The sequence below is a fragment of the Sitophilus oryzae genome, unplaced genomic scaffold, assembly GCF_002938485.1.
Source record: "Sitophilus oryzae breed Bouriz unplaced genomic scaffold, Soryzae_2.0 scaffold_467_pilon_pilon, whole genome shotgun sequence".
Lineage (NCBI taxonomy): Eukaryota > Metazoa > Arthropoda > Insecta > Coleoptera > Curculionidae > Sitophilus > Sitophilus oryzae.
Genome location: NW_022147048.1, coordinates 1,559,586 through 1,572,610, shown reverse-complemented (window position 1 = coordinate 1,572,610; position 13,025 = coordinate 1,559,586). Strand labels below are relative to the sequence as shown.

The 13,025-nt window shown below is 32.7% G+C and overlaps 1 protein-coding gene across 6 annotated transcripts in view; it reads left to right on the top strand.

Annotated features, from left to right (window-relative positions):
* Positions 1–12,403, top strand: part of LOC115886095 (apoptosis-stimulating of p53 protein 1) — a 451,411-nt gene extending 439,008 nt beyond the window's left edge. For 4 of the 6 annotated variants that reach the window (XM_030905146.1, XM_030905147.1, XM_030905150.1 and 1 more), the window contains 3 exons: positions 1,744–2,044; positions 8,766–8,965; positions 11,808–12,402. In XM_030905146.1, the coding sequence (XP_030761006.1) occupies positions 1,744–2,044; positions 8,766–8,965; positions 11,808–11,843 (537 nt within the window). In that variant the 3' untranslated portion in view covers positions 11,844–12,402. Of the gene's footprint in view, positions 1–1,743; positions 2,045–8,765; positions 8,966–11,807 lie in introns of all 6 variants that reach the window. The other 2 variants (XM_030905145.1, XM_030905149.1) reach the window with 2 other exon arrangements.
* Positions 12,404–13,025: the final 622 nt, after the last annotated feature.

Here is a 13,025-nt window from a genome sequence, read left to right as displayed (position 1 = left end):
TAACACTAAACAAAATATTAATAATAAACCTTCGTTTTCATTAAAAATAAACAAATTATTATCGGTAACCCATAGGCAACCAGAAAATATATAAAATATTTAAACAATTTAAACAAACAACCATCGCTAGTGATGTGTACCACTATCGAGGTTCCGCAAAAAATCGATAATATATAAAAAAACGGATAAACGATATAAAAGGAAAAATGTAACGAAAATATTTTCGTTACATAATCAAAATGTCCGCATTTACTAAAACTACATAAAAAGTTCTTTCGTATAAAGGAAAAATTTAATGTAACGTATTATAATTTTTGTTTTTAAACTCAACGTACATTCCTTGAACACAATCGTATAACTAAGAATAAATTAATGGAAATAATTTAAAAATTATAGTAATGAGCAGGGTTCGGAAAACTACATGTTACTTTTAAAAACTACATAAACTACATTACATGTAGTTAATGTAGTTTATGTAGAGGGTGTAGTTTATGTAATCTATGTATGTAACTTTCAAATATCAAAAGTTTGAGTTGAGGTTATAATAAGTTGAAGCTTTAAAAACACATAATGTATTTAAGAAAACAGAAGAAATATGGCTTTAAATATAATATTTACATCATATTATCTCTATTACACCTGATACAAAGAAAAATTATTCATAATATCAATACATAGTTTATTAACGTAGTTTTCATGTAGTTAATGAACGGGAAAAGACGTAGTTTTTGAAGAAAAACTACACGTAGTTAATCAGGTAAATTATATCTTAATTAACTACTTCCGAACCCTCGTAATGAGTATTATATTGATAACAAATAAGTTGCCAATGCATTTTGGAATGAAATTACAAGAAAAATACCTATAATGACCTTCTTATGGGCTTGTTTTTTGTAAGGCCAAATTTTTTTAGCTAAAAAGTTGAATAAGCGTTATAAATAATAATATTATAAATATAAAACATTGTCAACTTTCCCGGTACGTATTTATAACTAAGAACTAAGTGTTCATATTTTTATGATTTGTAAATGTTCCTAGTCAAAGGCCCATGTACCCTAGTAAGGCCCGTGTACCCTAGGAAAATTATAAGGAAAAATCAAAGCAAAACTATTATTTTTTTTAGTACCATAACAAATTCTTATATGACAATTTACAGTAAAAAATAAGATAATAATAAGTTATTTACATAAAAATTTACCTTTTCTTGTGCGCGCGAATTACAATTTTAACATCGATGTCCCAGTCTGTGTCCTTGAGTTTAGTGAGGCTTAAGTTTCAGTGAATTTGTCATCACTTAATGACAATAACTATGACTTTTTTTTAGTTGGCCATCAAAGGAGCATAGCCTTCCATGGTTCACCCACCTTATAATGGATATACCGGGTGCGTCTCAAAAGTGGCTCACCCTTATAACTTTTTTATTTTTTCAGAAAAAAAAACGAGATTTGGTATGTTAGTATATGACATAAATTAGGATTGAGTGACGTATTCAATTGTTTTTGGTCACTTCCTGTTTCACCGGAAATGACTACAACTTTTGATTTTTAAATTGCACCCTCGGTATTTTTTTACTTTATTCATATTTAAGAAGCTCTTAACTCACTGCCGGTAGATAAATAAATTTATACTACCTCGCTATAACTACGAACTAAAGCAGAATCAGACGTATATTGATATAAAAAATAAATCTTACATTCTTTTTGAAACGCCCTGTAGATATTTCAATAAACATTTCTTATTTAGGTTCCAAACCCAAGCGCGGCTAATGACGAAGGCATTACGGCATTACACAATGCCATCTGCGCGGGCCACATCGAAATCGTGAAATTTCTCGTCGAATTCGGTTGTGACGTCAACGCTCAAGACAGCGACGGCTGGACGCCCCTACACTGCGCGGCAAGTTGCAACAATTTGACCATGGTCAAGTTTCTGGTGGAGCACGGAGCTTGTATCTTCGCTACAACACTGAGCGATCATGAAACGGCTGCTGAGAAATGCGAAGAAGATGAAGAAGGATTCGATGGATGCTCAGAATATTTATACAGTAAGTTATACAGGGCGATAAACAATCATTGAAATGCCTAGTTAGGCGTTTATGGAGAACCGGTGATAGGATTTTTTTTGCAAATTTGGATTGCTGCATAAAGACACCTGCTCCGTCTGTCTAAATTATTTTTAGTGTTACAGTGTGGCCGCTTCATACTAAAAATGGTAGCAGTATCTTTGATATTTCAAAAGGAACACCCAGAATAGTATTACATTTTTGAAACTGCTTTTAAGTATTATATATTTTTCTATTATTTTAACCTAATATACAGGGTGGTCCGAACTGCATTCCGGAAATTTCGGCAGCATATTCTGCAGATAAAAATAAGTAAAAAAGTTCGTATAAATGTATGTCCTAAAATGCTTAGTTTCGGAGATACAGGGTGTAGAAGTTTCATTTTTATTTCGATTTTTTCCAAATAATTTCTGAAGTAACATCAATATTTAGATGAAAATTGCTGTACTGGGAGATTTTTGACATGAGAAATTTGATTCTGATATCAATATGACTCCTAGTTGTAGAGGGCGCCACCTACATGTGATTTAACTGTTTTGAAGAGTGATAACTTTCCGTCCTGTATAAAACTAGTGGATGAATAATGTAAAAAATGTCTCTTGGTAAAAATCGCGACAAGCGACCTTTCTCAAGATATTTAGAATAGAAATAGTCAATACATGTCAAAATTGACAAAAAATAAACATGTCGAGTAGATAGCTATTTCACTCAAATGATAAAATTGGAAACTTTTGATTTTTTTAAATTTTTCTTCGAAAAAATGATGATAAAATAGTTTCTGTTGAGCTTTTGGCACAAAAATATTTCAAATTTATGATTTCAATCTAATAACTAATTAGTCAACATGTTTCATTTATGTCAATAACGACAGGTATTGATAATTTCGATTCCAAATATCTCGAGAACCATTACACGTAGCGATTTTTACCAAGAGATCTTTTTTCGTACAAAACGTCGTAAATGTATATTTTTCTATTCAGTAGTTTTATACAGGTACGAACGAAAAGTTATTCCCCTTCTAACCAGTTAAAAAATATGTAGTGGCGCACTCTACAAGTAGGAGTAAAGGTAGGAGTCATATTGATATCAAAATCAAATTTCTCATGTCAAAAAACTTCCACACACAAATTTTCATTGAAATATTGACGTTACTTTAGAAATTATTTGGAAAAAATCGAAATAAAAATGAAACTTCTACACCCTGTATCTTCGAAACTAAGCATATTTGGACATACATTTATACGAACTTTTTTACATATTTTGATCTGCAGAGTAGACTGCCGAAGTTTTCGGAATACAGTTCGGACCACCCTGTATTTCCTTATAATTTTTGAGATAAAAATAAAATGTGTTTAAAATCGATAAAAACATGATCTTGAATAAGCATTTGTTTAGTCATAAATCATAAATTCGGCATATTGAAAGCTGAAATTTGGTTTATAAGTTAAAGAAAGTATACATATTCGATCTGTCTAAATCAGTAGTTCCCAAACTTATTTTTCTCGTGGGCCACTTTCAAAATTTTACTGGTTTCGGTGGACCCCCTGCTGCTACATTTCTACCACATTCTTAAAGTCGCCAAAAAATAAAAATTGTGTCACTTCTGAGTTCTGTCCCTATATTCCGATATGTAAAATAAAAACGAAAAATGGTACATTTTATATCACTTTATTTATTAAAAGAATAGAATTACAAGAAAAAATATTAAGGTAATATAGGTTCAGGTCATAATTTTAATTAATGGGAAGGATGTATCTGATGGAGTGTCAGCAAACGATCAATGTTTGGCTTTATTTTTTGTGAGCAATAACCGCAAATCCCCCGCTCTGTGATGTTTAATTTGCTCCTTTTTTTTTTGTTAAGAGGTTTGTAACGGCACTAAAACTCCTTTCGACAAGGTATGACGAGGGAAAAGCTATTAAAAATTTCCTTGCGATTTCCCACAGTCCAGGATATTTTTCGGGTATTTCTGCTTGCAGCCAAAATGTTGGGTAGCCTTTTCTAAATTTCACCTTCAGCTCCTCATTAGTGCTTAGCTCGAGCAGCTCCTCTTGTAATACAACATTGGCCACTTCCGTTTCATCAAATGGATTTATGATCCATGGTGGTATATCCATCGTCAGTATATCTTCAAACCTGGTTTTGAAGTCATCATGCAGAGCACTTAAATGTTGACTGTAGGTATGGATATCCTCATCAATACATTCTACCTGCGACAAGTTTGGAAATTGAGAGAATTCGCGCCGACTAATGTTTTGCTTCATAAATTTCAATTTCCCAAGAAAAGCCGAAATTATCCCCTTTGTTTTTATTAAATTCAGGCTGTCCCCTTGTAACTGCAAGTTAATATCATTAAATTTTTTAAACAAATCTGTCAAATACGCAATGTCTGCTTTGAATTTGATCAAGTTTTCTTTTAAATCTGGATCTCTACTTTCTAAGAACTCTAATATGGAATCGAAAACAGAGTAAAATCTCGTTAAGCATGCACCTTTCGACAACCAGCGTACTTCAGTATGTAAGAGCAGTCGTTGGAAGTCTTCATCATTTTCGTCGCACAATTGAGCAAATAAACGCGTATTCAATGCATTGCTTCTGATTTTGTTGACAGCTTTTATTACAAAATGAAGAGATTGGTTCAACCTGTCACTTAAATGTTTTGCCACAAGATGTTGTCGGTGGATTACGCAATGAATAGCTGTAAGTCCTGGTATAATTCTTTTGAGATGACTTATAAACCCACGATATCGCCCGACCATTGCAGGAGCTCCGTCTGTTGCCACTGAAATAATGTTTGTAAATGGGATCGATTTTTCCGTAAAAAAATTACTCAGGACATTAAATATTGATTCGCCTTTAGTGTCAGTCTCCAAAGTTCTGGCAAATAGCAATTCTTCGTGAATTTCTTCCTCAACAATAAATCGGACATATGCCAATAGTAATGCTTCATTACTGGGTAACGTTGACTCGTCCAGTTGTATAGAAAAATGAGTTTTTTGCAGATGATTGCACAAAAAGCTTTCGATATCAGAGCTCATTTCATCAATGCGTCTTTGTACAGTATTGTTACTTAATGGAATTCTTTTTAGTACGTCAAATGGAGATTTGTGCAAAACAGTTTTTAAAACCTCTTCAACAGCGGGTAAAATTAATTGTTCTCCGATAGTGTGCGGTTTTCCAGATTTTGCTATAAGTAATGAGATATTGTAAGATGCCCGCAAGCCATCATCGTTACTTTGAGATGTTGAAGCGAACATACTGTGCATGGTGGGTCTCTTTCCATATTTTTCTTTCAATGTTTGAAAATATTTTAAATCTTTACCTATTTTATCAGTATGACACCTTTTTAGATGATCTTCGAGCTTTGATGGTTTCATAGAGTCATTGCTCAAAACTTTGTTGCATAATAGGCACATGGGCAATTGTTTGTCTGCCTCTGATGGAACAAAACCATATTTCAAATAATCGATACTATATTGTCGACATTTTTTCTTTGCTGTAGCCATGTTTCGTGTCAGTTACCTTACCTGTAAAAAATGTTTTAGTAACCAAGTTTTTCTGAATATGGAATTTATCACACCGCAGCCTTTGTCAGCACGCGGAAATAGAATTACGGCTTGTAAAGGGACCAACTAATAAACCGCTGAGACAAATACAGACGTTTTCACAAAACGGTATCAATTTTAAAGTACATAATTTACCACTAATTTTAATAGTATAAATAAAAATTGGTGTACTCAGTATCGAATACTGATCATATTTGTGTAGGAAAAATAAAAGTCGAAATCCCAAAATTGTCCATAAAAACGATAACTAACATTTTATTAAATCAATGAGTTCACGCGCTCCGTGTATTTGCGTATTTTTTGTCTGCGGCTTCATTGTTAAAACGTGACAAACTGGCATCGAAGTCCAAGCCCCGCCCTTTTCTCGTCGCCCGCGCACCGCTCGCTCTTTCCGAAAAGGAATAGTTTTGATAAAATAGTTACTTCAAAACCAATTTAAAATGATTATGAAATTACTGTTTTATAAAATTAGTAGTTATTTGCAAGAAAAATTACAAAATTAATTGCTCTGCAATATTGCTTATTCGGCCTTTTTAGAGAGGCAGTGTTTCTCTCGTGAAAAACAATTGAATAAAACGTGCTGTGTTTGTCTTCAAATCGAAGAGGACAATTAAAATATCTGTAAGTTACTAAGTTACCTATCTATACAGGCCGTTGTGATCAACCAAACTAGTACACGTAAACAAAATACTTAAGTACTATAACAAAAAAAGGTAGGTTACTTACTTTTCTCCGGCACTAGCAAACACAGATATAAATTTTCTCACAACTTTTTCCAAATTCCGCCTTTTTTCGAAATTCCGGAAACAAATGAATGCGTTTGCCTTTGGCATCAAGTATTTATAGTGGTGATCAAGTTCATGTCTGAACAAGCATTAAGCATTGTCGGGCGGATAGCGCTTTGCAAGTCTGTACACGAAATTGTACGTAATATCGAATACGCAAGTTTGGACAAGTAACAGTCGCTTGCCTTATTAAAATATTATCTGCTTAGATAGGTACTTAAAACAATGTAGGTAGGCCCTTATAAAAACTATGCTTACATTTTTGCTCTTTACTATCAAAAGCAGATAAATTTTCGTGGACCACCATTAACATCTTATGGACCCCCATTTTTTGTTCACGCCTACGTAGACCCCCAGCAACTCTCCCGTGGACCCCTGGGGGTCCACCTGGACCACTTTGGGAATCACTGGTCTAAATGGCAAAAACTTTAAAGGTATAGAAAATACAATTTAACATTAGAAAATAATAGATTGACAACTTTTTTTTGTAAATAGATGCAGTTTTTCTTAAATTAGTTAAAATTAGCTTCTTCGAATTTGACATGTCGTGTATTCAGCATATGCAGACCTTTAAAAAACCTCTTTACGACTTCCCTGTAAAATCAAACAGGGGAGCCAATATTTGGGCAGTTCACAATTTGCATGCGATGTTTCTAACGACGGCGACGATGGTATCAAAATTCATATTTTCGGAAAAATCACCAGTTCTCCATAAATGTATCTAACCTCCCAAGTAGCATTTTCACGACTTGCGACCACATGTTTACTAAACACAACGTTGGATTAGTTACAAAAAATAGTTAGCTCCCTACCTTGGGTATTAAAATAAATTTAAACGTTTTTATAACGTTGTGCCGACGTTGGACAGCAAAGTAGAAGCTTCTGCGACGTCGAATAAACGTTGTCTTGTAACCTTTTTTGCTTAAGTGATCTTTAGGTGATTCGGACAACGTAGTTACAACGTTGGACAATATAGAGTTTTCCGACGTCAGTTTCAGGACCTATTCCAACGTTATGCAAACGTCGTCTGTTTTACTACTTCCAACGTTGTTTAGATTTCCTTATTCTTACGTTGGCAGGACGTCGAGTCACTACCTTTTTGCAAGTGTATTGAACCATAACCTTAAATCTTAAATTTTCACTTCATTGTTCCGTTCAGTCAGACAGTTCAGTGCTGTTTTTGTTTTTATAAAAAAAACTTAATTAAAATGGGACATAAGAAAGGTACATATAAAACTAAATTTAAAAATACATCGACATATATTACCGATAGTTTATCCACTCCCTCGTTTATTTAGATTTTAGAGAGCGGCACAAGCTAGACTCTAGGATGACTAAATTAGGCAATCTTGCGACTAGTATACTACCTGTTACGGCCGAACTGCGACTTTATTAGTCCAGTATGCGACTACTCGAACTACTCCATCTTAATCTCCAAAACAACAAAATGAAAGCTGCCATGTTGTTAAATAAGAAAATGTTTCGTTCCTAAAATAGCAATTCCTGCTTTTTGAATACATTAACTTGAAATATTTGACCCGAAAAAACACGCGGAAACAATTTTTTCGACTGCGGATAAATTATTCTCATTTTACTAAAAAAAAAATTCAAGAAAATTTTTAAAACTTCTTTAATTTTAAAGCCCATTAGTATTTTTCAAAGTAGAAACAATACATTTATCAATAAAGTTGTTTGCGTTTAACTTTTTTGCCTTGGGTAACGAGTTACAGAGTCGGTTAAAGTGTTTCAATAATTATGATCTTCAAAATCCTCCACACTTAAACACTTTTGTTTTGTTTTCCTTCACTGCCATCTGACATATGTCTCTAACTAAATCATAAAAATAATATTTTTACTATAATTATCCCAATTTAGGATAAAACGCGACTTAGACGCCATATTAGTTTTGTATTTCTGTGAATTAGGATTTTAAACAACGTTGCAGTTTGTACTAAATTAGGCTTCTATCCAACATCGGTATCCAACGTCGTTTCGACCCAAAAATTATTCTCCAAACTAGTGCAGACTAGGGTTGGCACAAGGTTGTGCCGACGTTGGGCCCGGACGTTTGGTCGCGTGACACAACGTTGTCCCGACGTCCAAATGCTGCTTGGGCTACCATTTCCGTATTCCATATCATCTAACATAACACTTTACTTTAAGCTTTAAATTAATCAGTATAAACTTCACACTCACTTTTTTTAAAGCAGCAGCTCGTTAAAACTGAGCGAGGAACTTAAAATAAAAAAAAACTAATTAAAAAAAGTGTATAATTTATGAAAACATTATTTTAGCATTTCTCTAAACTTTAAAATAGTATTTTGCGAAATTTTACAACATTTTTGGTTTCAGGTGTACAAGAAAAGCTTGGAATATTGAACGGAGGTACGGTTTATGCTGTTTTTGATTACAACGCGCAGCAGCCAGACGAACTGACTTTTAAAGCAGGTCAGCAATTTACTGTTTTGAGAAAAGGAGACGAAAACGAACGAGAATGGTGGTGGTCCAAATTAGGCGACAAGGAGGGTTATGTCCCTCGAAATCTGTTAGGAGTAAGTATAAAATGATATAGGAGAGTAGACTAAACCCAATGACGTACTAGACCATGTAGATTATAGAATGAGTGGGAGAGGGGTCAGTAACTGCGACCTTAATGATCTATTCAGATATTCCCCTTTCCTTGAGTTATCATCATACAGTCTATACCATACTTGAGGATTTTCCTGTTGTAGGGTAGACAGGGTATTTCCCATCCTCTTCTAACAACAGATATTCCTCCTCCGGGGGAATACACTCTCCCACGGCAGTTTGGCCCCCTGTACCCTTCACAGTCGAGGAGCTGGTTTCCAGCTGAGGTAACCGTGAGGTTGAAGCTGGAGGATCTATCTCCACCTCTGATGGAGACAGATCCTCCTGGGACCTGTGATACTGGTGTTGTCCCGAATTTATAATAGAGGATATACCCCTCTTTCTCTATTGCCTCCTTGTATTTAAGATCAATTCATATTGTGAGAACCTGACCATGACCCTCCTGCCTCGAGTTGATAACTTGCCAACTCGATGCCCTCACATTGTTCTGAGCCTGGATAAGGCTCAACAGTTAGGTGGTGTCTTTCCCCTCGGCAGAAACTCCGTGATGGTCACCCCTTTTGAGATGTTTTCTCCCTTAACTGCAATCAGCCTCGGCCCTTGACAATTCTTAAGCTTAGGTGCCGTTAGGTTTTCACTAACCAATCATGGAGGAGCATGCCCACCCGAAAGAGTATCCCTGAAACGCCGCTTTTCTCTCCTTGCCGTAATAATGGATGTCGTGTTGGGCTTACTAAATATTCCACGAGATGTCTTGCCAATGCAATTATAAACCAGATATTGAAGGGATGTTATTTAGGAACCAGTGCTGTATAAGTGACTTTCCCTTACAATAAACTGTCAGATGTTGCTTCATCATGACACCAGAATGTCATATCAATATTTTATATATATTTCACTAATCACCAGTATCTATTAGACAAAGCTATTAAACAGCTATACAGGATTGTTCGCCACATACGACACGGAGTATTGTAGCTAAACGATTAGATTTTTACAAATTGTAAGTTTTGGGTTCGTTGAAGGACTATTAGAGCTACAATTTAAAAAAAAAAGACAGAGTGTCCCAAATAAATAAAAAATATCAAAGTTGTATTTTTTTAAATAGAACACCCTGTATATTATTGCATTTTTAGTTTCTACGATTAAAATAAAGATAATTTTGATTAAGGTTTATTACACTTAAACGTTAGCGTTTTTGAAATATTTTCCATTTTGTGAAATTGCAATATAAATTTTAAGGCTTCATTTCTCCGAGGGTATCAAAGTTTTTAATACTACATATTTACTGAAGTTTATTTATTGATCACTTATTGTGTTGCAATAATAAAAATTATACTACCTTATACAGAGTGTCTAAAAATTTATTTTAAATAATTACTAGCTTTTAAACGGCAATAACTTGTTTAATTTAAATAGAACACCCTATATATTTTATGAGAATCAGATGCACAATTTAATTGTCTATCAAATTGTATTTAACCACTTTTTACCTATCCCTTCAAGTTTTCGTAGAAAATGCATTTTCTTATAATTTAGACCTCATTTATCAATATACCCATGGAATATTGACATTTTAGATTGTTTTTAAAACAACAAATGTACAAAATGTACAGGCTAGTAATATTATCGTTTTTAGTAAAACGATAATATTACTAGCCCATTTGTATGCAAAAAGAAAACTATTTAAATTTTTATAAAAGATTTACATACTAAATTTTGTTCGTTAATAAATTATTCTAAATAAATGTGGATTTGAATCAGAAATCAATATAATAATAAGTTATGAAAATGAACGTCTCTGTTGTTATTAATAAGCATTTGTCAAAAAATGAAATATAATTTTTAATGGGTTAATTTTTTTACCACACTGTCTAATACACATACATAATTCAGTTTTTTAGTATTTGGATCAATTATTATTAATCAACACAAACAGTCAATTAATGTAGTTTGAATACTGGAATCATATTAATTGGTTCTCTTTAACAAATATTTAAACAGTTTTTTATTTTTTAATGAAATAAACGAACTATATCGACAATATTAGTATCTGTACTCTTTAAAAATTTGGTACATTTTTAAAAATAATCTAAAATGTCAGTATTCCATAGGTATATTGATAAATGAGTTCTAAATTACAAGAAAATTCATTTTCTACGGAAACTTGAAGAGATAGGTAAAAAATGGTTTAATACAATTTGATAGGCAATTAAATCGTGCATCTGATTCTCATAAAATATACAAGGTGTTCCATTTAAATTAAACAAGTTATTGCCGTTTAAAGCTAATAATAATATAAAATAAATATTTAGACACTCTGTATAAGATAGTAAAATTTTTATCATTGCAACACAATAACTGATCAATAAATAAACTTCAGTAAATATTTTGTATTAAAAATGTTGATACCCTAGGAGAAATGAAGCCTTAAAATTTATACTGCAATTTCACAAAATTGAAAATATTTCAAAAACGGTAAGCTTTAAGTGTAATAAACCTTAATCAAATTTACCTTTATTTTAATCGTAGAAACTAAAAATATAATAATATATAGGGTGTTCCATTTAAAAAATACAACTTTGATATTTTTTATTTATTTGGGACACTCTGTATCTTGTAAAAATATTTTTAAATTGTAGCTCTAATAGTCCTTCAATGAACCCAAAACTTACAATTTGTAAAAATCTAATCGTTTAGCTACAATATTCCGTGTCGTATGTGGTGAACAACCCTGTATACTCTATTACAAAAAATGTACTTGAACAAAACAAAAAGTGTTTATATGTGTTCTTTCTTTTTCAGCTTTATCCAAGGGTTCAGAGAAATGAAGATAATTAGATTATAAGTATAATTCACTATATGTATAAGATTTACATTATGTACCTTGTACCCATCTATAACACAATACTCTACTACATGGTTCTTACTCTGTCTCTCTTTGGTTTGTAAACTTTAATTACATATATAATATATGTATCACTGTGTAGTTCGACCATGTCATAATTTAAAAGACAGCTACAATACATGTTTTTCGTATAATTGACCTAAAAATAATATACGGACTAATAAAATATGTATGTTATCATTTGTCAAAAAGGATGTTCTTTGAAAACCTTGGCTCAATATAGTTTTATATTGCTTTAGTTTAAGGTTAATTTGCTATAACCTTGTAATGTTTTAGTTATAAGGTAAAAGGTTTTCGTTGCACCCATTTAGATCTTTTCGTAACTGAAAAGAATTAGGCCTACATTAAAAAACTGTGCAATAGGAAATCTGCGAATTTCACTAAAGGTATATCTATTTTTCTTTATACTATTTCTTTGGAATACTTTATTGTATTATTGTAATATGGTTTTAATATATTTTCTGAAAAGTGTAAATATATAAATATGGAAATAAAATTTATTTACAATATTAAATATATTCCGTAAATCAACTTGTCTTGTAGACTTTTCTTTATTCCTAAAGTCCTTGGTGTTCCTTTATTTTTAGTCATATATTATTATCCGAATTTATCAAAAGGAGATGCAAGCAAAAGGAAAAATTTGTCTTTGAATAATGGACTCATTCAAAGAGAGGCGTTTCATAATTTTTCTGTGTTACAATGTTAAAATCTAAAAAGATATTGAACGACCCAAGTAGCATTTTCACGACTTGCGACCACATGTTTACTAAACACAACGTTGGATTAGTTACAAAAAATAGTTAGCTCCGTACCTTGGGTATTAAAATAAATTTAAACGTTTTTATAGCGTTGTGTCGACGTTGGATTAGTACTACAGCAAAGTAGAAGCTTCTGCGACGTCGAATAAACGTTGTCTTGTAACCTTTTTTGCTTGATCTTTAGGTGATTCGGACAACGTAGTTACAACGTTGGACAATATAGAGTTTTCCGACGTCAGTTTCAGGACCTATTCCAACGTTATGCAAACGTCGTCTGTTTTACTAATTCCAACGTTGTTTAGATTTCCTTATTCTTATGTTGGTAGGACGTCGAGTCACTACCTTTTTGCAACTGTA